This window comes from Cyprinus carpio, chromosome A24, assembly GCF_018340385.1.
Source record: "Cyprinus carpio isolate SPL01 chromosome A24, ASM1834038v1, whole genome shotgun sequence".
Lineage (NCBI taxonomy): Eukaryota > Metazoa > Chordata > Actinopteri > Cypriniformes > Cyprinidae > Cyprinus > Cyprinus carpio.
Window position 1 is genome coordinate 17,153,782 of NC_056595.1, and position 24,770 is coordinate 17,178,551.

The 24,770-nt window shown below is 35.0% G+C and overlaps 3 protein-coding genes and 1 non-coding gene across 6 annotated transcripts; 2 read left to right on the forward strand and 2 right to left on the reverse strand.

Moving 5' to 3' along the window:
- Positions 1–4,570: 4,570 nt before the first annotated feature.
- Positions 4,571–11,390, forward strand: dnajc5b (DnaJ (Hsp40) homolog, subfamily C, member 5 beta). Of its 3 annotated transcripts, none has more exons than XM_042714427.1 (6): positions 4,571–4,770; positions 4,859–4,929; positions 5,582–5,704; positions 7,482–7,695; positions 9,065–9,239; positions 10,898–11,390. In XM_042714427.1, exons 3-6 carry the CDS (start codon positions 5,598–5,600, stop codon positions 10,981–10,983), a joined length of 582 nt encoding a protein of 193 aa, XP_042570361.1. In that variant the 5' UTR covers positions 4,571–4,770; positions 4,859–4,929; positions 5,582–5,597; the 3' UTR covers positions 10,984–11,390. The 3 variants fall into 3 exon arrangements, with proteins under 3 accessions (XP_042570361.1, XP_042570362.1, XP_042570360.1); XM_042714428.1 differs by having other exon boundaries at positions 4,571–4,766; XM_042714426.1 differs by having other exon boundaries at positions 4,571–4,929; positions 10,898–11,388.
- A 330-nt stretch (positions 11,391–11,720) lies between these two features.
- trnay-gua lies at positions 11,721–11,806 on the reverse strand. Its single transcript is given in 2 exon segments — positions 11,721–11,756; positions 11,770–11,806. It is a non-coding gene; the product is annotated as a tRNA-Tyr (tRNA).
- A 1,709-nt stretch (positions 11,807–13,515) lies between these two features.
- Positions 13,516–19,457, forward strand: trim55b (tripartite motif containing 55b). The gene is made up of 9 exons (XM_042714429.1): positions 13,516–13,703; positions 14,063–14,232; positions 15,721–15,895; positions 16,048–16,157; positions 16,425–16,451; positions 17,255–17,444; positions 17,946–17,968; positions 18,042–18,166; positions 19,291–19,457. Exons 1-9 carry the CDS (start codon positions 13,584–13,586, stop codon positions 19,386–19,388), a joined length of 1,038 nt encoding a protein of 345 aa, XP_042570363.1. The 5' UTR covers positions 13,516–13,583; the 3' UTR covers positions 19,389–19,457.
- Positions 19,458–21,130: 1,673 nt separating this feature from the next.
- On the reverse strand, positions 21,131–22,417 carry crhb (corticotropin releasing hormone b). The gene is made up of 2 exons (XM_019105036.2): positions 22,238–22,417; positions 21,131–21,887 (listed from the first exon to the last, which is right to left on the reverse strand). Exon 2 carries the CDS (start codon positions 21,863–21,865, stop codon positions 21,377–21,379), a length of 489 nt encoding a protein of 162 aa, XP_018960581.2. The 5' UTR covers positions 21,866–21,887; positions 22,238–22,417; the 3' UTR covers positions 21,131–21,376.
- Between the last annotated feature and the right edge of the window lie 2,353 nt (positions 22,418–24,770).

The following is a 24,770-nucleotide window of genomic DNA, read 5'->3' on the forward strand; positions in this document are numbered from 1 at the left end:
ACAGAAGAAGTGAGTATAAGGTTTTTTTAAAGTGGTCATATGATGTTGTTAAAAAAGAACATTATTTTGTGTATTTGGTGTAATGCAATGTGTTTATGCGGTTTAAGGTTCAACCAGTTCACTAAGAAGATCCGGTTAAAAAGAAAGATTTGTTCGCGATCTGGACATTTCTAGACAAGACAAAACCAATAAAACCCATTACAAACGAGGCATTTGTTGCATCCAGTGGGGATATAATTACTGATTATAATTACTTATACTGTTTTTACGTGTTGCGTTGCGTATCGCGCTGCGTAAACATAACCATGTCTGCATTTGTGATCTGAGAAACAACAAGCCTACTCTACTGCTCAAAACTCATGTTTGAATCATCATTCAAATTATGCAAATTATTTAAATATAAAAAACTTACTTGAAGGCTGTGAGACATTGCAGGCTACTGGTTCAGGAAACAGTCCTCATCCTCCATAAAATGCGCAGCACACATCCGAATATTTGGGTTGGACTGTTCTGGAACAGTGTTGAAATACAACTTAACCACTGATTTCTAGTCATGTCCTCTTTTGAAAGGCCAAACAAAGTAGTTTCACTTTCACAATAAAACACACAGCGACTCCATAACATGGCAGCGGTGGCAACAGAGAGACTAAAAGTCACGCCTTCTTTCTTTGCGTGAACATTTGGCCGGCGTTATGCAAATCTTCCCACATAGTGACGTAGAGATGTGGGGGCGTGTGGTTGACTCTTAACTTTTATAAAGAATACCTCTTTGGATTTGAGACTTTATTCTTTGCAAATTTAAAGATCTTCTTTATGCACCAAGAGCTTGTAAAACTCCAAAGAGAAAGGAAATATTGAAATCGCATCATATGACCCCTTTAATGAATGTTTGCAATCGCCTTTCCTAACAATGTGCTAATTAGCAAGCTTCAGGATGAATGCGGCTAAGGTGAACAGTCTAGGGATGGGCGGATCGATCCTAAAGTATCGATACTTTTTGATGTTGTATTGAATGGATAGATCCTTTACATAAAAATATTGATTCTAAAGTGCATTTTTTAACACTAATTTTATTTATCAAGAAATTTGGTCCATAAAATAAGCTTCTAAGTGGAATAATAGACTGTATTAATGAACAATTGTGATGGATAGATCTGTTTCTCCTGCAAAACGGAACACATGCAAATGCTGAAAGACAGAACCAATCGATCAGACCGCATTTCCTGCTGATGCATGGCTCAGTCACAGTGTTTGTTCAAATAGGGCTGCATTTCCCAAAAGCATCAGAAGCATAAGTATATCTCAAGAAACCATTGCCACATTATTACATTACATATCATTGTTACTATATATAAAATTAATTTTGAAAAATGTAGCACAGTGTCCACACAAATATGAAGCAGCAATAGCCTAATAATCAGAAATATTTATTGAGCTGCAAATGATAGGCTATTACAATTATTTCCCGAGGATCATGTGACACTGAGGACTTTGAAAAATTCAGCTTTGATCACAGATGCATTTTAAATTACATTCTAAAATATATTAAGATAGAAAATAGTTATTGTAATGGTTATATTTCACAATATTGCTGTTTTACTATATTTTTTGTTCAAATAAGAGCAGCCTTGGTGAGCATGAGACTTATTTAAAAGATATTACAAAATCTTACTAACCCCAAACTTTTGTACACATGTAATATTTATTTTAAATGGGCTAGTTTGTGGAAGTACATTTATTTAAACTGGTTGTTAAAAGTCCAAATGGATTGTGTTATGTTCTGTAATTGCTGTTAATAAATCTGTCAGAAAAAAAAATATGCTAAAGTTTCACCTTTAGGAGAACAAAAATTAACCATGGTTTTATTACAGTAACCACAGTTTACCACAATATTTCTATATTTCAAACACTTGAAAATATTGGTTTCGGAAATAAAATAAAATAAGAGGTATCGCCCATCCCTAAAACAGTCCCTCAGAGAATGGCTCAGAAGAGAGGGGCGGGGTCAGCAGAGCTAATTTGCATTTAAAGGAAAATGCTACAAAATGGCTTGCTCTGAAAAGAGCTGTTTTTGACAGGGTAAAAAGGGTGTTTTACACAACCATTGAGAAATTTTACCCAACTATGTTACATATTTCCATTAAGATTTTAAAGAAACATATCAACTTGTGGAAAATGGGCATCTGATGACCCCTTTAACAATACAATCTTAAAAAATATAGGTTCCTAAAAGGAGTTTTCACATCAAGAACCAGTTTAGGGTTCACAAAAAGAACCTTTCAATGAACAGTTCTTAAAAGAGTCATTTTTTTCTTAGTGTGAAAAGCATTTTAATAATTTAAAGGACCTTTTTTCCACTATAAAGAACCTTTTGTGCAATGGAAAGGTTATGTGGATGTTAAAGGTTCTTCATGGATCCCAATAAAGAACCTTTCATTTTATTAGTGTAGAACGTTTTATTTCACAAAATGTTTTCATTGTGGAAAATATTCTTCAGGTTTTTAAAATGTTATTCACACTAAGAAAAAAAAGAGGTTCTTTTAAGAACTGTTCACTGAAAGGTTTATTGAGGAACCAAAATTAATCTATGGCATCACTGGAAAAACCCTTTTTGGAACCTTTATTTTTAAAAGTGTAGAGCCATTTTCTTACCATTATCCTTTCTTTTGCAATCACATAAGCAGACATTTACCTAGAAGCAAAATAATCAAGTTCAACCCACTCTGTGCAAGTTCAGCCCACTCTTTGGGTCATTTAAATTCTTCAATTTAGGTCGTAAAGCTTTGCAATGTTAGCAAATGTTTTAACTTGAGTTGCTGGAGACCAGGGGACAATAGTGAACTGTGCCATGGCAACAGAGGCCATATGCCAGTAGTGAGTATAATTGCTCCGTCCCACCCCCTCCCCACCACTCACAATACAATTCTGCACAACCAAATCCCAAACCATGCAGTCCTAATCCATTTCTTCTTGGAACTTCTTGGAAATATTATACAAAATCTGGCTTCTAGATATATTACTGGTTGTATTGTGACTTATACGTTTTGCTTAAACACTAGGACTAAAAAGAGAAAGCAAACACAACACACTTAACAAGATAAGACGTCTGGCATCATGCCTGTATCTGCCGGTGTAGTTATTAACAGATCTGTTCATTCATTTACTTTTACAATACCGTTTAATCAGTGTCAAGGACCGCTTCCCGTCCACTACCGTTGGCCCTGCGTGCTGCTCATTTGGGAGTCTCACATTTCCTGACTGAGGGGCAATCATTTCATTAATGGTTTGTTTCTGAGGCTTAGTTTGCAACAAATGCCATTCCCCAGGCAGATGTGCTTTGCAGGAACAGCCTCCTGAGGAGACGATGATGAGGGGTGGCGAGCAGCACACCTTCTAATTCCCCTTGAGACTCCATGTATCCACTTGCAATGCGACCCTGTGCTATGCAGCAGTCATCAGGAAACCACAAACAAGGGGAGCGCCGGAATAATTGATACTGCTGGGTGACGTCAATTGGCCCACTGGTAACTTCCCCGTTTTTTTAACTGCTGCATGTGGTTTTGTAAAAAAAAAAAAAAGGTTTTGGAATTTGTAAATATGTTACAGTTTTGTATTTTTCCCCATGCAATTTCTATGCATAATTTAAACAGGTGTAGAAATGTGCAATGTTTGGCATTTGAGTCACATTTTAAAAATGACGAGTGAAAAGAGTGTAGATTAAAAACACTTTATATATAACAAGTAGATACGAAAGTTTTTCCATTAACTGCTGGTAGAATAAAATTTGTGCTCAGTTGCCATCTTGTGGTGATACAGGATAAGGGCTAGTTTTTTTTTTTTTTTTGCCTTTAGAACAAGACTTTTCAAGCTAGGGTCCAGAGAGAAGTCTAGCCCTATGATGCATGAAGTATTAAATCACAGTATTGTGTTTATATGTTTGTTTTTACTTTTAAACTAAATCATTTTTTGGTCAATATATTATCCTTTTTAATTTTATTGGGTATTTGTTATATGTAGTGTGTAGTGTGCAGCAAAGGTGTAGAAAAGTTATTAAATGTGACTAAATGTCTGGTCTTAAAAAAAAAAAAAAGTTTTTAATAACAATACGTTTATTAATATAAATGTATATATGTAGCATTCTAGTTTAATGCATTGACTAGTGTTCACATAAAATGCGATAAAGTATTGTGATAATAAATTTAAAGAATGTGATAAAATCTTGTTTTTTAGTAAACAAACTGTTCAGTTTGTTCACAAATATTTTTAAATAATCAATCTTTATTTCCTTTGCAATATACAGTAGCAAAATACGAATAACATCGTTCATTTTAACATACTGAAATACATTGCTGAAATAGTTTATTGACAACAGTGCATGCGCACATTCTGTGACGTGGTAAAGACCCGACTAATTATAAGACTTTTATATTTTGCAGTATTTGCACAAGTAAAGTAGTTGCGTTGCACGTCAATTGGTGTTTTGTTGAATATGCATTTAGACGTCACTACGTTTGTCACGCAATGATATTGAAAACAGCAATTGCAGAAGGAATACATAAGATCAAGGGAGTTGATTTTTGTTCACAACAGGGATAAAAGTTGTATAGACATGAAACACAACCGTTTATCCTCTCCAGTCCTCATCCTTCAGGTTTAGAAATCAGTTATTGCAGATAACATGGGTTCTTCCTTCTCCCACCAAACATCTTTCATCAAATGCTTCCACCCTCTGCTCAAGCAGCAGGCTCTGAAAGCTAATGAACCTTGTTGGTAACCATGTTAAACTGGCCTGAAGTTACCTGAGCTCATGACTAGTTCCATGTATAATTCATCTCCTCTGTAATCTACTTACCTTCAGAGAAGGAATCTGACTCCATTAGCCTGTGTACCTGCCCTGGAGAAGGACTGAAGTTTGGAGTCTGTTAACAGGTAAGAAAACTAATAATCTGTGGGATTTGGAGCAGTATTGCACTAGTGATTGCTCCCATTTTTTGCTTCTTACTTTTGCAGTCAGCCATTGTAAAGCTCAATAGAGAAATGAAGGCTGTATAATTTTTAGGAACTAGTTAATATTCTATGATGGCTCATTACAAAAGATGGAATTATTCAGGGGTGGGGGTTAGAGGTTATGTTCTGGGGATGTTTTGTTGTTTTGTTTTAACCAAAAGCTAACCTGCCCAGGAATGATGCAGGGAGTTTTTTTTTTTTTTTTGGACTACCTAAAGAGAACCAACTCAGAATGTTCCGTAATTAGTATTTTTCGGTTTTATTTTTAATAACCACAAACTAACATCCCCTGAAAGTTTTAGGGAAGTTTTTTTTTTTGTTTTTTTTTTTTTTTTTTTTTGTGGGGGCCTACACAGAACATTCCCAATGGGTATTTTATATATATATATATATATATATATATATTATATATATATATAGAGTTTTTTTTTTTTTAGTATTTTTATTTTGTTATAACATTCCATTCAGGGAACCAAAAACTAATAGCTGGGTTATATCTTGTTCACTATCCAGGAGAACTGTACATGACCTAGTGTCTTATACAATTTATTTACGGTTTCTTTGTTGTTTTGAGGTAATGGTTTAAGATCATGGCTGAACAAAGGCAACGGGCCCTGTCCACATCAGGAGAGGCTCTGTACCAGGTTCTTGGCCTTGACAAGAACTGCACTCATGATGACATCAAGAGGTCCTACAGGTAAGACGTGTTTCGCAACCTATTTGTCCCAAGGTGCATTTACTGTATGAAGTTTGGATTCTACTTGGGGTGAACGAGGGAGCAAAGGATAGAGAAAGTGCCAAACTGGGACTCATTCCTCTATAATCTCAGCCTTCAGTTGCAGTGGAGCTGCATGAATATAATATGACTTCCACAAAACTAAAATATTCATTATGCTGAACAGATGGCATCCCTTATTTTACTGGGATCAGGAATGATGAAGGAATCTTAGATACAAGAGCATGTTCAGGGGTGCACGACGTGTGCATGAATGATTCTGTACTATAATTTACATAGCTCCGTGGAAACGTGCCAGCCTTGCCTTTGGTGGAAATATCTCGACGCTTACACCATAACGTGTTGGTTTCACTTGTCAGCTGGTTTAACAAAACGTTATGCTGCAGCAGAGCAGGGCAACCTGGGAAAACCTGGAGGAAAAATATTCATAGCATCAATTTTTGTCATACGTATAGGAGAATATATATGTATGAAAATACATTTTTCTTTTCCATGGCTTCTTTATGTGCAACTTGTGCTTCTGTATTAAGTAGGAGATATATATATATATATATGTATATATATGTATATGTATGTATTTATTTATTTTTACAGTTTTCCAAGGCTGCAATTTATGCACAACCTGTGCTAAAACATGAAGGCAACATGTCGGAGAGCTTCATTAGACAAGTTCATTTCTAACGATGTAATGGTGTTTTATCAGTTATATTGTTTTATTGTTCTATTTTGATGTTCCAACAATTATAGCGTTAAATGGTTAGCATTTTAACAGCACTTGTTTGCTGTTAATGAATATATAATCATCACAACTCTTGCAGACGCCATTGGCTTAATCAAAAATTAACAAGCGAGCGTGCTCAGAGCATTATAAATTATAGATTAAATTTTTTGGTTTTGGTTCGGCAAAAAAGACAAATTAAATTAAAAATACAGAGACTATGTTCATGTAATGATTTTAAGATTTAAATTCTTGGCTCTTTTTTTGGTATTTATAGATTTATACTTCTCCGCCTTTTACAAATACTATAAATATTTATAGTTTGATATCTGATCATCCACAACCATTTTGAGCTTAAGGATAGTACATTTCACAGCATTATAAAAATGTCAAACTCTTCCTTATTGCTGCTGAGACTTTTGAAGAGTGTTTGTGCATAGTTTGGACATGCTGGCATTCATTCAGAGCGGACCTGAACTGAGTCAGAGACAGAGACATTTGCAATGCACTGCTGGTTCTAATAGGATAGGTGTAAGTGTTGGTGTTGTTGTTGTTTTTGTCTTCACTAATGTTCATGTGCCGAGAAGCTTTTGGAGGCACTAATGGGGTCTGCGGTCTTGCCGACACATAGACAGGTCAAGCAGCGTGTGCATAAGACAGCTAGCCGCTAAAGATCACACCCTGCTGAGATCATCAAACAGACAGACAGCATTTTAAACTGGCACATGTTAATGAGTCTCCTCTTACTGTGTAGTATTTCTGTTTCCTTTTTTAAGCTAATGGTTGTTTTATGTCTCTTTCTTTAGAGGAATACAAAAAGATTCTGTATTTCTAGGGTCATTTAAATATACTTCCTGACATTTACATTCATCTTAACGTCTTGTAACAACTTTTGTTCTTTACATTTTCATTTCTAACATTTACATTGATCTTAGGGTCTTGTAAAAGCTTTTTTTTTTTAAATTTTTATTTGTATTTTTTATGATTTTAAATGTCTTCGCCTATTTTTTTTTTTTATAGGAAGCTCGCTTTGAAATATCATCCTGACAAGAACCCAGAGAACCCTGATGCCACTGACAAGTTTAAAGAGCTCAACAATGCTCATGCGGTGCTGTCTGACGTCACTAAGAGGAACATTTATGACAAGTACGGCTCCCTGGGTCTGTATGTGTCGCAGCAGTTTGGGGAGGAGAATGTGAACACATACTTTATGCTCTCCAGCTGGTGGGCAAAGGTGCGGTATCACCCTTTATTTATTTATTTTTTTTACATTAAAAATGAGCAATTTAAGGAACAATTTTTGCCTGACCTGACCTTTGATTTTTTTTACTTTTGGTGTGATCTATTTATTGAATAATATGAATTACATTACATGTTAGTCTTTATTTTAGTTTTATTGGTCATTTTAATGTTTTTGTAGTTTTTTTTTTTTTTTTTTTTTTTTTTTTTCACTTGTCTGTTTTATTCTTGTATTTTCGATTTTATATACTTGAAACCATGTTTAAATATTTTTATATAATTATAACAAAAATGTGGTTCAAGGGATACTCCATCCCAAAATGAAAATTTGGTCATTAATCACTTACCCCCATGTTGTTCCAAACCCGTAAAAGATCCGTTCGTCTTCGGAATGCAATTTAAGATATTTTGGATGAAAACCGGGAGGCTTGAGACTGTCCCATAGACTGCCAAGTAAATAGCAGTGTCAAGGTCCATACAAGGTATGAAAGTCGTCTTCAGAATGCTCCATCTGCCATCAGGCGTGCAGTCTGGGTTATACGAAGCAACGGGAACACTTTTTGTAAGCGAAGAAAACAAAAATAACGTCTTTATTCAATAATTCCTTTGTCAACAGTCTCCTCTGTGTCTCTCCACATCACCGTATGCTGCGTATGCTCTTCTGTGTCATCCGCGCCACAAGGATGCGCTGTTTTATTTTAAATCAAAGCTAAATACATGTAGAAACAGTGCATCCTTGTGGCGCGGATGACACAGAAGAGCATACGCAGCATACGGTGATATGGAGAGACACAGAGGTGACCGTTGACAAAGTAATTGTTGAATAAACTCATTATTTTTTGCCTACAAAAAGTGTTCCCGTCACTTCAAATAACCCAGATTGCACGTCTGATGGCAGATGGAGTATTCTGACGACGACTTTCATACATTTTATGGACCTTGACACTGTTATTTACTTGGCAGTCTATGGGACAGTCACAGGCCTCCCGGTTTTCATCCAGAATATCTTTAATTGTGTTCCGAAGACTAACGGAGCTTTTAGGGGTTTGGAACAACATGGGGGTGAGTGATTTATTTTGGAGTATCCCTTTAACCCTTTACAGTAAGGTTCCATTAGTTAACTACATCTACTTCTAAAGCATTTATTAATCTTAGTTTAAAAAATTACTAACATATTATTAATTTAAAAAGTCGTATCTTGCAACTGTAATAAATTATATAATTATGTATTAACTTAATATTTCCAACCAAAATATATAACTGTAATATTATATAATAAAGACAATGTGATGTCGATATTTTGAATGCATTTTTATCTAAACTAAACCCTGATACTGTCTGATTTTGAACATTCTCATTTATAGGGTCTGTTTGCCATCTGTGGCTTGCTGACAGGTTGCTATTTCTGTTGTTGTCTGTGCTGCTGTTTCAACTGCTGTTGTGGGAAATGCAAACCACACACACCTGGAGAAGAGGACCCAGAGTTCTATGTGTCTCCCGAAGACCTGGAGGAGCAGATCCGTACGGACAACGAGAGAGGTATAAGGACATGCTGACGTGTTCTTTAGGTGGTCACACTGTTCTTTATTTCTGCGTATGATCTGAAGTCATTGACTCTGCAGCCAGAAAAAAATGGATGAAAAGGAACACATCCCAAAATGACTTCGTCGCATTTTGGTCTCGATAACAGCATCTTCTAAATATCTTAAATGTTACTGCTAGAAATCTTCAAAATAGTTTCTTCTATGGAAAGCGGAAAGACTTTAAAAATACTTAAATATTACATATTATGCAACGGAATTGTTCTCAAACTAAAATGTCAAAATAATATGATAATTTTCTCATTAAAAAATGTATTCAGTACTTAAAAAGAACAACAAGCTTTGATGTAGCAGATCATGGCTTATCAGTTGAGAAAAGAGCTTTTAAGAAGGTTCAGCTAATGTAATAACTCACCATACTTACTAAAATAAATAGTTGATACTTCTGGAGCCAGATGTTTGGATATAATACGCTGTTGTTCTGCCAGTGAGCTGTAGGAGGTTTTGTGCTGCAGTCCCTCACAAAAGTGATAATTACAGTCTGAGTCATTTCTCAAAGTGTGTTTGCATACTAGTTTTTTATAGCATTCTCACAACAAAAATAAACAATGTTTTCTTTCCCTGCATTTGTAAGACAGCATGCAAGATAGTACAGACAAAAAAAAAGCCTTGTTTTGTCTTATATTAGATTCTAGCTATGTCTATGTAAAAATACACTGTGGACAAATCAAAGTTGACTTGTGCTTTACATTTTAGTTGACTTACATTCACCTAAACATGCTAAGAACACAAAGCACACAAGATCCCGCTTTTTTATACTAATAAAATAAAGCAAGTAGGCACCTGTTTTATACCATTTATATTAGTGTAGCACAAGAAAAATTTCAATAAAATAAAACAATGTTTCATAGACTCATACCCATTAGTCGTATTAAACAATACTTTCACAACTACATTTAATTTTTTTTGGGGGGGTCCTCAAAATGTATTTATACAGTATATTTTATTGTCTGCTTCATAGCATTTATATTAGTGTAGCACACACACAAAAAAAAAAAAATCAGTAAAATAAAACAATGTTTCACTGAAGTCATATCTTGCTGAAGTAGTCTCTAAAATGTTTAAAAACTACTCTTTTAGTGTTACCTACACGTAACATATTATGTATTATTAGTCTATCATGTAAAAATTATTTTATTATTAAATAATATTTTTGCAGATAATTTAGGTGATTTTTTTTTGTCTGTTTCATAGCATTCATATTAGTGTAGCACAAAGGGAAAAATCAGTAAAATAAAGAATAATGTTTTATAAACTTCATATGCTGCTGAAGTAGTTTCTAAAAATCCACCACTGTGGTCTTAGAATCAGAAAACAACTCCATAAACTCTCTGAGCATTAGGTAAGCCAGTGGACAGTGGGCTGCCCTTCAAACCAGTGATACTGAGCCAGCTCAATGAGGTCAGAAAAGCGCAGCCAGCAGGGGCAGGCTAACGGCAGATTGCTGGGATGTCCTTGGAGTGTACAAAACACTTTTCATTTCAGCAGGAAGTTCAATTAGGAGTGTGAAATGGCATGGTATTAGACAGTGTAACCTCTTGTATGTTCCATATTGATCATATGTGACCTCTTTTACCTGTGATTTTGGTTTTCCAGATGGCGACACTCCGATTGTGCTGCAGCCAACCAATGCTAGTGAGAAGACCCAGCTCATTGGTGATGGACACAGAACATACACTTAAAAGCAAGAGAGTCATGATAGAGATTAATTTTAAAATTATTTTGGAATATATTGTTGTCTTTTACAATATAATGTTTATGTCAGGACTGAGAAAGCTAAAAATACTCAACGTCTTAAGCTTTGTTTTAGCCATGCTGTCTGTAAATAACAGATATTATATTATTCTTATACTTCATGTGAAATTTTCCATCCACTTGGATTAAACATTTTTAACATAAACTAATACACTTAATTAATGTGATGCATATTTATCAGTTGTTCATTCTGAAAACAATTACAGTTATTCAGTTAAAACGTATGAACATGGTTAAAATATAGCTGTGGAATATTATATGTATGAGATTAAAAGAAATAAATTGGATTTATTGATTATAAATATGTAAACCTGTCTATTGAGTATTTAAAACATTTTTAAAGTTCTATCACTGAAATCTTACCTGTTCCATCTATGTACAATAAATAAGCAACACATGATGTTTATTAATTTGTCTATGTTAAAAGTGAGTCATGTGAAATGTTATATGCTAATCAAATACATAAATACTAATTTAAGGCCTAATGTTTGAGTGCATATCTTACAGGTTTTTAAAAATATAAATTCAGATATTTCCATAAATATTACTGGTTTCAAATAACATTTTATTTGCCCTATGTGAATTTAGATGGACCGTTTCACGTTTTGAAGTTCACTGAGTGTTAATTTAAAACAACAGCAACAAAAAAAAAAAAAAAAAAGTTTCCTTCGAGCCGGATTCGAACCAGCGACCTAAGGATTACAGTGCTTCCTCTACAGTCCTCCGCTCTACCAACTGAGCTATCGAAGGAACACGTGTTCTGGGGGTCGCTCTTGAGGGAAAAACTTACACGGCAAAAATTGGAAGTAATTTAGCATGATAAGAGTGGATACACATTTATTACAAAATATAACTAACAAGTAATTTATTCACGTGTAGATTTCTGTAAAATAAAGACCAGGGAATGCCGTTGTTTTTTTTCGTCCCTAACCCTCTGATGCCGTTCGGTCGTTTTAGAACGAAAAAAAAAACCAATTGTTCCGAAATTTTAAAAATCGCTAACGTTACTTCATCGGAATGGTAGGAAACTCTGTGACTTTTATGGCAGTCACTACAAAACAATCGTGGACTTGAATCGAAAAAAGCTAAATGGTCGTGAAAAAAAGTTGTTGTTCGTGGTCAAAAAATGATCGTTGGAAATGAATGGGGAATAATGTTACACAAAAATACAAAGAATTCAAGAGTTTTTCTTGAAACCCTCCCGAACAAAATGTGGTGATGTAGGGGCTGTTTGATATATATGATATATATATTAGGCTTTCTGACCCCAAGACTCAACTAATCTCTGGAATTCTCCAGTTGTGATACTTGGAGAGTCTTTGGCCACTCAAACGCTTCACCTTATGGTGTATTATGATGAAATTGACACAAGTCATCTTCCAGGCAGATTTGTAACATCTTTAGTTGACTGGAAACTATTAATTATTGCCCTGATGGTGGACAATGTGGAATTTTTTTCTTTTCTTACAGCCATTTTCTAAATTTGTGAAGTTCAACATTCTTTTGCTGCACATCAAAAATATATTATTTGATTTGAATCCTTGTGTTCAATGATTAAGTGAATTTGGCCTTTGTGTTCCTCATATTTATAATCCTGTGAAACAGGAAGCCAAGGCTGGACAACTTCATCTTCTTAGTCATCCTGGTGTGATAACAAAAAAAAAAAATAATTCCAAATATACTTGGGAATATACTTAAGAGATATTTTAATCGTAAGAATTTCTAGGGGTATCAATAAATGTGGCCATTGTGTACTAGAGTAAAATATTTATTTCCTAATGTGATTTTTTTTTACTTCAATTAAAAGTTAGACTTTTTTTTGAAATTTTTGCATTAAAGATCACATGGATAAACAATGCAGATTTATTTTCACATCTTTCTTTGATCATAATTACCAAGGGTATGTATAAGTTTGAGCACAACTGTAGAGCTATATAGAAATCTAGTGGCTAAACCATGAAATTGCAGATGTTTTCCTTTTTTTTACTAGATGTTTTTGTTTTTTTTACACTATTCTGCCTTATGGAATTGGATTTTAAAGGCATTGTCTCTATTTTAACATGAAATACTGCCATAATTGAAAATCATCATTTTATCATTTTATTGTATTTTCTTACATATGTTATACCAACAAATGTATGTATCAATGTGTATTATGTATGTAATTAATGAATTTCATTTCATTTCATTTCATTTCATTTCATTTCATTTTATTTTATTTTATTTTATTATTATTTTTTTTACTTTCCTGTGTTTATTGCGTTGAAGAGATGCAGGTTGAGTTAACAGTATCATTTTCATATATGGGCAAGTAAACATGGCAACCTCTGACGTGCGCTTTCTAAAAACAGCGCTCACTGATAGTGGGCCTTGGCGTGGGGGAATGCCAAGCCTCATTATAGAGGGCACAGACAGGCGTTAGAGAGGTGGGTGGGGAATGGTTTGACTGCTTTTACAGGGTGTGGGACAGTTTAATTTTCTCAATCGCAAACGGTCTCATTCTCGACTCGTAGCTCGTCAAATCAGGATGGACAGCTTGGAGAAGCAGCTTATTTGTCCCATTTGTCTGGAAATGTTCACGAAACCGGTTGTGATTCTTCCTTGTCAACATAATCTTTGCCGGAAATGTGCTAATGACATTTTCCAGGTAAAGTTTCAGTATTTTTTTGTTTATCAACTAAATTAATCACAAAAATATTGATATACCCTCTTTTAGAAAATAAATAAATTGTTTTATAGCCTATTGTTTTTGTGTTTTTTTTTTTATTTTTTTTTTTATATTTATTTTTATTGTCTGTTTTATTTTAGTTTTGTTTAATATGTAGTCTAATATAGTGTTGCTTCACCTTAATCGCCTTTTTTATTTAAACACAGGCTATTTGGGTTCTACCTATACTCAGAAAGCTAAATTATATGAATATTTGTAAATAAACAATCAATAATCTAAAATTTTTTTTAAAAAAATAACGTGTTTTGTTCATTTGCTGTCCCACACTTCCTATCCAGTCCTCAAATCCATACCTTCCCACCAGAGGAGGCACAGGGGCGTCAGGTGGCCGTTTCAGGTGTCCGTCCTGCAGGCATGAAGTTGTGCTGAACCGCCATGGGGTCTACGGTCTGCAGAGAAACCTTCTGGTGGAAAACATCATTGACATGTACAAACAGGAGTACATCAGGTTAGAGCTGGGTAACAAACACCTCAGGAAGCTCTAACAGAAGTCCACGTGGTTTAACAAGATCCCTTGTGTGATACCTAAAGATATGTATCAGGTGGGTGTTTTAGAAGTATACGTTGTTTGATAAGTTAGTTTTTTCTAAAAGTTGATTTATGGATGATTTGTTGATAATGTTGTGGAGATGTGTTAAATTAAAAGTCTCAAACAGATGATTTCTGGTCTGATGCTTACATATTCTCAACAGCATTTTGTTGTAAAGAATCAATACATGGTATTCTAATTTAATATTATTGGTTATAAATTCTTCTGTTTAGGCCAATAACTTCCTATTAATTTTTGTTCTGGTATTGTTGTGATTTGTTGTGTTTAGGCATTTAATTTATTATTTGTTTTTGTTATTGTTATTGTGTTGTTATTTAGACCAGTTACATAGACTCAAGCCGAATTATTGTATACACAAATGAAATAACACCACACAAGGAAATAAAATCATGCTTTGGTAAATCATAATTATGACATAAAAAGTACTAAAAGATACAAAGTTGAAATTTGATTTAGGATTTTTTAATTAATTTTTTTTTAAAGTTTTTTTTCATTATTATGATTTACTAAATGATTCCTTTTCCTGTGTGGTGGAAATGAGTTTCTGAAACTGATATAAAAGTGAAAATTAACATAAAAGTTGAAATTATGACATACAAAGTCATAATTATGAGACAAAAAGTCATAATTACATACAAATGACATACAAATTCAAAATTAAGAGATGACATTTTATAATTATGACAAGTTAAAATAGAGATAACATTAATGAAAATAAGACTAATTATATTATAATGTTATAATTACGTATTGTATATTTATTTTATAAAGATAGAGATTTATTATTATCGTTTTGTAACTATAGTTATCATGTTGTAAATTTTTTTTTTTTTTTTTGTCTATAATTAATATTCCTTTTATTAAAGTGTATTAGTGCATGAATTTTTTTTTTTTAATAAAAGAGCAGACATGCTTTTAAGAATGAAATTCCCCAAGGCTGAACGATTAAATTCTCCACCACCCTGTCACTTTGCATCCCACTTAAGCGTTTCACTTTATGAGCTCAAAAAAAAGCTTTTGAGTGAGAGGTTCATGTTTTAAAGCTCAGTGTTTTTCACTGCAATAGACAGATTACCTAGTGTCTATGTGGCTCCCAAGACCTGTGGCTCAGACAGGTCAGAAGTCTAAGGATGACAGTCAGCTGGCAGCGAACTTATTTTTAGTTCACCAGTCAGTGTTGAGTCTCCTAGGCGTAGTGACATGCATAGCAAACCCACAATGTGGCTTAGTGAACTCTATAGTTAATTCATTAAGCATTAATTTGAAGTTCTGTCCACATCTGAGGCAAAAGCAGAAAGGTTTTGAACCTTAGAATCTGTTTTATTATATTGCTTAACCTCAGATGTCAGACACTGATACTCATGGATCTATTATTCTCTAAAGCAGCAGACCTTCTCCAGAGAGGAAGGTTGACCAGCCAGTGTGTGAAGTCCATGAGGATGAGAAAATCAACATTTACTGCTTGACCTGTGGCGTTCCCACTTGTTCTATGTGTAAAGTGTTCGGCGCCCATAAGGACTGTGAAGTGGCCCCTCTTAACAGTATTTACCAGACGCAAAAGGTAAAAAATCTTGCGGTTTCCAGTCATATTAATATTAATGTTTGTCTGCATAAGTACGCTTTTGCGTTTGCGTCAGTGTGTATGCGCTTGTGTATGCAGCATATATTTTTACAGTTGTGTGTTAATATGCTTACGCACGTCCTCATCTCCAGACAGAGCTCTCGGATGGAATAGCAATGATGGTGGGCAATAATGACAGAATCCAAGGCATCATCAGTCAGTTGGAGGAGACCTGCAGAAGCATAGAGGTTAGTCACCCTGTGTGGGGGCTTCTCCCTCCCCAAAGCCTGGCATTAGATCAGGATTATTGATGAGGAATGTAAGAAAGCTTCTTCTGACAAAAGATACACACGCTCTGGCATCGACGAGCTAGGCAGGCAGGAAGCTGGATTCTCTCCAGACCTCACAGTTGCGTTCACGGAGGCTCCATGATTGACAAGCAAACAGAAATGAGCCGTCTCTGTTGAGCATATGGCTCCTGTGATGGAAAGTCATTGTGAGCAAGGTTGAGGGTTGGATTCGGTCGAAGGAAAGAAACAGGTAGTCAAACTATTGATTTACAGAGTACATTTTAAACCTTAATCTTAAAATTTGGTGGTCCATAGTTAGTTATTTACATCAAACATACCGGTTGTGTTCCAATCGCCCAATAGTAGCCTATAAAGTGTCATTATTGAGTAAAATTATGATTATATGCTATATATCACTCAAAAGTTAGGGATCGGTACAATTTAAATGTTTTTAAAAGAAGTCTCTTATGCTCACCAAGACTGGATTTATTTAACCAAAAATATAGCAAAGACAGAAATATTGTGAAATATTATTGTGGTTTAAAATAACTGTTTTCTATTTTCAAATATTTTAAAATGTAATTTATACTTGTGATGGCAAAGCTGAATATCAGCATCATTACTCCAGTCTTCAAATGATCCTTCAGAAATCATTCTAATATGCTGATTTGCGACTTAAGAAACATTTCTTATTATTATTAATGTTGAAACAGTTGCTGCTTAATACATTTTTCTGGAATTTGTGATACATTTTTTTCAGTATTCTTTGATTAGAATAGAAAGTTAAAAAGAAGAGATTTATTTGAAATTGTAAGTGTTATTTATTATGTTTGTTTTTATTGTATGTACTTATTGTTTTTATTAATGATTGATTTTTTTCATACTTGTTGATTTTATAAAAATATTTTTTTTAGTAATGTATTTTATAAGTACTGTATATACTTTGATTGCTTAGCATACTGTACAGTTATGATCATGAATGTATTTTAATCTATAGTATATTTATTTTTTTTTTTTATTTACATGTATTTTTAGGGTGTAAATATTATAAGTTTTGTGTAATTTTTTTTAATTTGTACGCCATCCTGGAGGACAGGAAGAGAGAGATGAATGTGAAAGTGAACGCTGAACAGGAAGAGAAACTGAGTTACATACGTCGACTCACAAGAAAGTATGGAGATCATCTGGTGTCCATGACCAAAATCATGGAGACAGGAATCCAGACACTGGAAGAACCTGAGATGGCTGTTTTCTTACAGGTCCTTTATGTCTACAACAGATTATAGAAACAGGATTGAACACAATAATGAAAACTTTTGATATATTTATTTATTTATTTATTTAAAAAAAAATGCCTTGAATAGTCATGGAAATGAGAAATGGGATCCTTCTGTAAATATACTATTAGTTTGCTCTGCTCTAAAATAATTAATCATCTAGATAATTCTTTTTGCAAATGCTTTTTTGAGAAAGACATTTCTGCAAACCAGAATAAAAATATTAGTCTGTCTGTTGAGGATCTTATTGGAGGCATTTATACACTATTCATTTTAACTGTTTAAAGCCATGAATTCAAGACTGGGATGGAAATCCATGCCAGCGATGAATGAGATAATTAATAAAAATATAATAATAAAAATAATAAAAAAGACTGATAAAATTTGTGGGAACCCTTTAGAAATTCTGTATATTTTATACATAATTTGTGTTATCTTGTTGTGAAATAAATCATCTCTTTTTCTCCTACACATGCCATACAGAATGCCAAACCCCTCTTGCAAAAGTAAGTGTTGATTCTTTCTCCAACATTAATGTGTATTTTGAACAAACACACAAATTGATTTCTTGTTTGCTAGAATTTCAGAGGCATCGAATACGTCGCACCTGGAGAGAGTGGAGCGTAGCTATGAGAACATGGATCATTACTCTGTGAGCTTCAAAAGAGAGGGCAGGGCACTACGCAATATCGACTTCGCCAGAGGTACAACTCACCTGAAATGCTCATTAACCTGATTCAGCTTTGACTATCAACATGTGTGGGTTTAAATCAAGTTAGCTTGTTGAATTGATTTTGAAAATAACGTTTTCATGTGCTATTTAGGAGCCTCTTAAGCATGTTTTCAGACCGTGACTCAATGAGCAGCCAGTTCAAAAGCCTTTGTTTAGGAGGTTTTTATGTGTTTTTTAGGAGCCTCTTAAGCATGTTTTCAGACCGTAAAAACGTTCAGATTGGTTTGAGAAAATGCAACTTTTCCATTTTATAAGTTAAAGGAATAGTTCACCTAAAAATGAAAATTTGCTAAATGTTTACTCACCCTCATCCTATCCAGCATTGTATATGAGATTGTTTCTTCATTGTTTTGGAGAAATTTAACATTACATTTCTTGCCCACTGATGGATCCTCTGCAGTGTATGGGTGCCATCAGAATGAAAGTCCAAGCAGCTGATTAAAACATCACATGACTTCAGCCCATCAATTAACATATTGTAAAGTGAAATGATGCATGTTTATTGTAAACAAACCCATCATTAAAACATTTTGCGAGTTGCAAATACGAGTTCTCTATTCATAATATTGCTTTCTCCAGTGAAAAGGTCATCTCATCTGAAACAGGAGAGAAATATGCAGAGATCAAACATTGTTTATAAGCGAAAACAATTCTAAACAAATGTGTCAGTGGATTTTGAACACACAATGAACTTTTTAACTGGTGAAAGCTTTTATGTACTAGTATTTTGGCCAGAAGCTACTTTTTAAAGTTAAAAGACCTTAATTATTGTTTCTTACAAACACACAGTTTTTCATTTCACAAGATGTTAACTTACAGGCTGGAATCATGTGGATTATTTATGGATAATTACAATTATCCATAAGTAATCCACATGACTCCAACCTATCAGTTTGTGATGTTTTTATCAGCTGTTTGAACTCTCATTCTGACGGCACCCATTCACTGCAGAGGACCCACTGGTTAGCAAGTGATGCATTCCTAAATTTTTAAAAATCTGGTCCAATGAAGAAACAAAATCATCTACATCTTGGATGGCGTGAGGGTGAGTACATTTTTGGGTGAACTATTCCTTTAAACTCTCATTGTTTGCAGATGATGATGAAGAGGAGGAGGATGAAGATGAGGATGAGGTGGGTGTCGATGCGGATGGCAGGCAGGGCAAACAGCCTCGGGAGAATTGGATTCACTGAATGAAGCCCTTCCGCCTCTTCTTCCCCCACAACCCCCGAGCACACGCAGATCCGCCACATCATCCTAACTTCACATTATGCCTCTTCTTCCCCCACAACCCCCGAGCACACGCAGATCCGCCACATCATCCTAACTTCACAAAGTGCAGACTATTTTACCAGTGACTTTCGGGTACTGGTACGGTTTCTGTTTCAATAACCCCTTAATAAAAGTCACTAGATGACTAAATATAAATGGAGATGACTTAAGAAACCCTTGCGAGATTTGTGGTGTTGTTTACTGCGTAGGGAGTGTTTGCATGGTATTTTCATTGCAGTTGGTACATCAGTGGTGTTTTGTTAAGAATGATATGATTCGCTTTAAATATTCTCTGGATTTCATATTTAGAAACGTCAACATAAAATAAAATGTTACCCTTATGTAGTCTAGTCATTTGTAACAGATTTAATTCAAACCAACATTCAGTTCAGTTCCAAAAGCATTGGTGTATCACATATACATCAGATGCCTAATCTACATGAAGAAACATCCGGTGGATGTAATCGCCTCGTCTCTTTGCTCACAGGATTGTCTTCCCCTGGTCTTGTAGGCGAAGAGTAAACAAGTGATGTTCGCACATCTCGGTGGTCGAGCTGAAATAACGATGCCAGGACATTGCGTAATCCATATATTCTGGCCCAGTGGAGGGTGATCAGTGACAGGATGTGCTTCTGTTGCTGGCTTCACACAGAGAACGGCTACAACCAACTTAATGAGGTCCAGGGAGCACAACACCAAAACAACACTCGTCTCACCACCTTCTACAATGAATCAATCCTAGTGAAACTGAGTCTGTGGTGAAATGTTCACTTGTTAGTTCACATTTGAGTTATTGATCAGATTTAGATGTGCTTCACCCATTCAAGTTACGACATGGTTCATTGAAACTACACCCAAGATCTCCAGTGCTGTAGAATGAGTCACCACTCATCAGTTATTTGGTTTGGCGTGAAAAGTTTCAGTCAGCACCAGTGTTTATACTGCATTTGATAATCAGTTGCCTTTGTAATCATGGTCTTGTCTACTAAATTTATTTTCCCACCACTAACATTTTACCCAAAGAATGTAAATTATCTTCTCAAAGACATGCTGCCAAGTCCAGCATTAGTGTAAGTGTAATTAGTGTAGTGTAATTGAGCATTGGCAAGTAAATTGATTTAATAATTCAGTGTTTATGTGCAATATACTCTGAGGTACCTTATATGTATTTATGACTTGTTTGATTTTTTTTTATTATTATTATTGTTAGGTTAAATTTTTTGAAGGTTGCTGGTAAAAGTTGAAAAGTTAAACCAGACAGGAACAAGATGCCATATCTGTCAATCATCTCTGGATGACCCTCATTTATTTATCCCTAAAGTTATCAAAAAAAAAAAAAAAAAAAACAGTTTGCAGTTATCTTCACAATGTTTTAATGCATTGATAAATATTTTTTTTTACGTAATGACTGTGAAATAGAAGTAGAGGTTTTTTATTATTATTTAATCACTTTTTCATGTCAATAATCTAGACAAGAGGTGCGAAACTGGCTTTCAAAGTTTTATTGAAAAATATAAATATAAGACATTCTCTTGCACAACAAAAATTAATGGTTGCTCATTAGTTTATTAACAAACTTAGACAATATACTGTATGTTACAATGAAACTCAAGTCTGTCAGATAAAATAATACAGTACTGGAAAATATTGTCTTTTTTTAAAAAGAAACTCAAACGTTTTCTTAATCTACAGTTCTGGATGATCACTTATACAATAACATTGATGGAGAGTGATGACAGTTTTGCGCTTCATATACACCTACTGTACTCTATTCGCCTTCATTGAAATATCTACAAATAAATAAATCACCGGTATAAATAGATCATGATGGAAAAGCAGCACTATGGTACAGAATATTCATGTTTGTGCTAAATGTAAAAATATCTTTGGCTGATGGGTTTGCTCGTGGTTACTTCCCGAATATTTCCATCATTTTGCGGTTGCTGTGAGCTTGTTGGGCCATTTGTTCGGCTCTGGCCATCTCCAGTACTTCTCGTAGCAGATGAAAGGTCAGGTCCAGGGAAATCGGCGGCTCCTCCGACCTGCGCTCTCTCTCCACTGAGTCGAGCGCCCGGAGCGCGTAATTGCCATCCAAGCGGCCGATGTTTCCAACTTTCCCCTCCAACAGACGCTGCGTTAACTGGAGCTGCAGTGCTCTTTTGGTATACTGGGATGTCTCGGGGAAGCTGTCGGCTGGGGATCGGGGAGAATTCTGGTTTCTGTTACCGAGCCGGATGAAGTACTCCTCCCCTAAGCGTGCCAAAAGCGGCGGCGACTGTCGCTCTCCATCGGGGTCCGCTGCTGGCTGGTTGGAGCTGCTTTCGATGGCTCTACATTCATACGGTGGTGGAAAGGCAACGAGCAGAGCCACGGTGGTGACGAGAAAATTGAGCTTCATGTCAAAAAGTGGCGAGGAGAATCTGCGGGAGAAGTGAGTCAATTATGGGCACGAATTCAACTTCTCTGCAACTGTTTTGCGCACTCTGGGACGAAGCTCAAATCTTGACAGATGCAATTTGTTAAAGCGCTCTTACTGAACATTTGCATTAATATTTGCATTGCACAAATGTATATTTCTAAGTCCACTTGGGCATTTACGCGCGCTTTAAAGTTGGAGAGCTCGGTGCCTCATTGTGCGCAAAACACGAGGACGCATCCACAGCAATACAAACTAACTAGAATAAAGGTTACAAGTTTAAGATGTTATTAACTGACGTGTCCTAAGCTACCACAATATGAGCTGTCTCATTCCAGATAAGATGTTGCGTACCTGTGCGTAATTGATATATCCTTGGATGGTTTTTGAACTTTGCGAGGTGTGTCTGTCTTCCAGTTGTTGCCTATCAAGTTATTACTTTTAGGACTTCTTCAAAGGAAGGCTGGAGTTTGCATTTATATAGGCACGGTCAGCGACAAGTGTCACGCATTTAGTAGCTTGCGTCTGCGCAGAGGGGAGAGACAGTTGACTTGAATGAACGTAAGTGAACAGTTTTCGGTTTGAATGAGTCATCGTGGTGTGTGTATGTGTGCGTCCTTGAGTGTGTGTGAGTGTGTGTGTGTGTGTGAAAGAAGAAGATGCATACAAACCACGGGTATTTTTAGGATTCTCTTTCTCTTTTTATTATTCATATTGTATTAAAAAATTTTTTAGCTTTATGCCTTTGAAAAAGTTTTATGCCTTTGAAAAATATTATCCATAATCACGCTTTATGTCAAAATAATCTAAAAAGCGCATATTAAAAAGTTCTCTTGAAGTTAGATTTGAAGTTAAGAAAATGCACTAAAGTGAATATTGAATATTTATATTTTATTTTGATTTTAGGTTTGGAGTTTGGAATATGCAATAGTCGTTAGTAGTTAGCAATAGACAGCCTTGTTTTCTGTAATTTAAAATCTGTTATACTTTTTCTGTAATAATCTTAAGACCAAATGTGGCATTTCACTGACTGAGTTTGAATATCTGGTCGCATTCTTGATCTTTGCTTAATTGGATATTCATCTCTAATGACCAAAGATGCATTTTAAAGTGGTGTGACTGCAGTAATCAATTCTTTGGTCACATTCCAGGTTGTTCCCTCCATAAAATCGATCAAATACGTCACACTAAAGCGCAGGTTGTTCAGTTGTTTCAGTCACAGGCACACAGGCGTGGTGAACTTCGAGCGATGTTCTAGTGGGTGTCACTTATCCAGACAGCACAGACAGAGCTTTGGGTCCCGGTGATTACAGATGCACAGCAGCAGGACCACGTCACTCTCGCAGTCACTGCTGTCAAGTGCTGTCCTCCCGCCTCGCTCTGCTCTGGCCGTGAGGGAGGCTGGGAGATGGAACAGTTGGCTTGAGCCCCTTTACACCTGTTTTCAGAATGTCAATCAGACAGAGTCCCAATCAGCTTCTAGACAATACATGCTAACAAGTGTAAAGAAATAGAGGTTACATATTCCCCAAAAGGTTTGAATGGAAATTCAATGTTGTTGCTTTGTCCTTTCATCCAGACATGTGGGTTTCCATGGTTTTAAACATTTTCACCATGCAAAAATAAGAATTATTAGGCACTTTCAATGAATAGGATACAAAACAATGTTTGAAAATGCTTTTTTTCCTCAACAGATGATCAGTGAAAGATGTTTTTGTTAGAATATAAGGTTTGGAATTTATTTTTTCTTATAAAATGATAAGTGAGTGTAAGTGTGTTTTCACTCAGCAATTATTAGATCACAAATCGCAAAGAAAGTTTGACCTAATATGTTGAATTGCATTCAATTCATTGTAGTCTTTTACTTTATATAAAAAGAATAGAACAGAAACAGCTCATACACTGAAAAACTATAGTGTAGGATTTAGAAGAAAGGTAAAATCCTACACTCAAAAAAAGCCTTTTTTAAAGATTTATGCAATTTTGTAATAATAATAAAAAAAGATTTATGCAATTTAATTAACAGTAAAATTCCATCAAATTGAATTTAATAATCCTTACATATTTTAATTGAATAACTGAACAATCCTTACTCATTCAATTAAAATACATAAGGATTATTCAATTCAATTTGATGAAATTTTACTATTAATTAAATTGCATAAATTAAAAAAAGGTTTAATTTTTTTTATGTACACAATTTTTTTAAGTGTATGAACTATTTTATATAAAAGAATAAATTATAAAACAAAGAAAAATATTACAATGAATGAAAGTTCAATAAATTAGGTCAAAATTAGGACATTGTTGTGTGAATATAATTGTTGGATACAATCATAAAATCAAGAAATATGGCAAAAACAAAGGAGGGATACAGACATTTGATGTATTTTAAACTAGCTAACATTTCATGGTTATCTAACATTTCCATTTCTTACAATAAAAGCATGGAATTTGTGCCTGTAACGCTTTAAAAAAAAAAGTGGTGTCTGTGCCTGTTGTGCTTTTTTTTTTTAAAGTGCCATTACATTTATGATATGTGGGATGGGGAAGGCTCAGGGGAAAAAGGCTGACGGTTAACAAGAAGAGTGGATTCATCCCAAGAATAACGTTATTATGGATAATGACTGCATCCATCTACGATAAAGCTGACAGATGAAGAAGGCGGCAGACATCTTGGTTCTATTTTGAGCTCCTCAAAGCACCTAGTCCCTGATCCACTCAAATTTACGCCGGTGATTCACTCGGTAAATTAATTATTATTATATTCGGGCAACGTAGCACAACTGTCTGTGTGATCCTAAAAGTTAGACAAAACACCTCTATGAAGCAATTCCTGACATTCATTGATGTTTCAGACTGAATAATTTTTGATCTGCTGCGTGGG

What these genes read in the sequence shown, in the direction of transcription:
- dnajc5b (XM_042714427.1), top strand. Translation starts at nt 5,598, where the DNA reads ATGGCTGAACAAAGGCAACGGGCCCTGTCCACATCAGGAGAGGCTCTG. An exon ending in TCTCCAGCTGGTGGGCAAAG is followed by an intron (nt 7,696 to 9,064) that starts GTGCGGTATCAC and finishes TCTCATTTATAG; the next exon opens with GGTCTGTTTGCCATCTGTGG. An exon ending in CCGTACGGACAACGAGAGAG is followed by an intron (nt 9,240 to 10,897) that starts GTATAAGGACAT and finishes TTGGTTTTCCAG; the next exon opens with ATGGCGACACTCCGATTGTG.
- trim55b (XM_042714429.1), top strand. Translation starts at nt 13,584, where the DNA reads ATGGACAGCTTGGAGAAGCAGCTTATTTGTCCCATTTGTCTGGAAATG. An exon ending in GTGCTAATGACATTTTCCAG is followed by an intron (nt 13,704 to 14,062) that starts GTAAAGTTTCAG and finishes CTTCCTATCCAG; the next exon opens with TCCTCAAATCCATACCTTCC. An exon ending in GCCAAACCCCTCTTGCAAAA is followed by an intron (nt 17,969 to 18,041) that starts GTAAGTGTTGAT and finishes CTTGTTTGCTAG; the next exon opens with AATTTCAGAGGCATCGAATA.
- crhb (XM_019105036.2), bottom strand. Translation starts at nt 21,865, where the DNA reads ATGAAGCTCAATTTTCTCGTCACCACCGTGGCTCTGCTCGTTGCCTTT.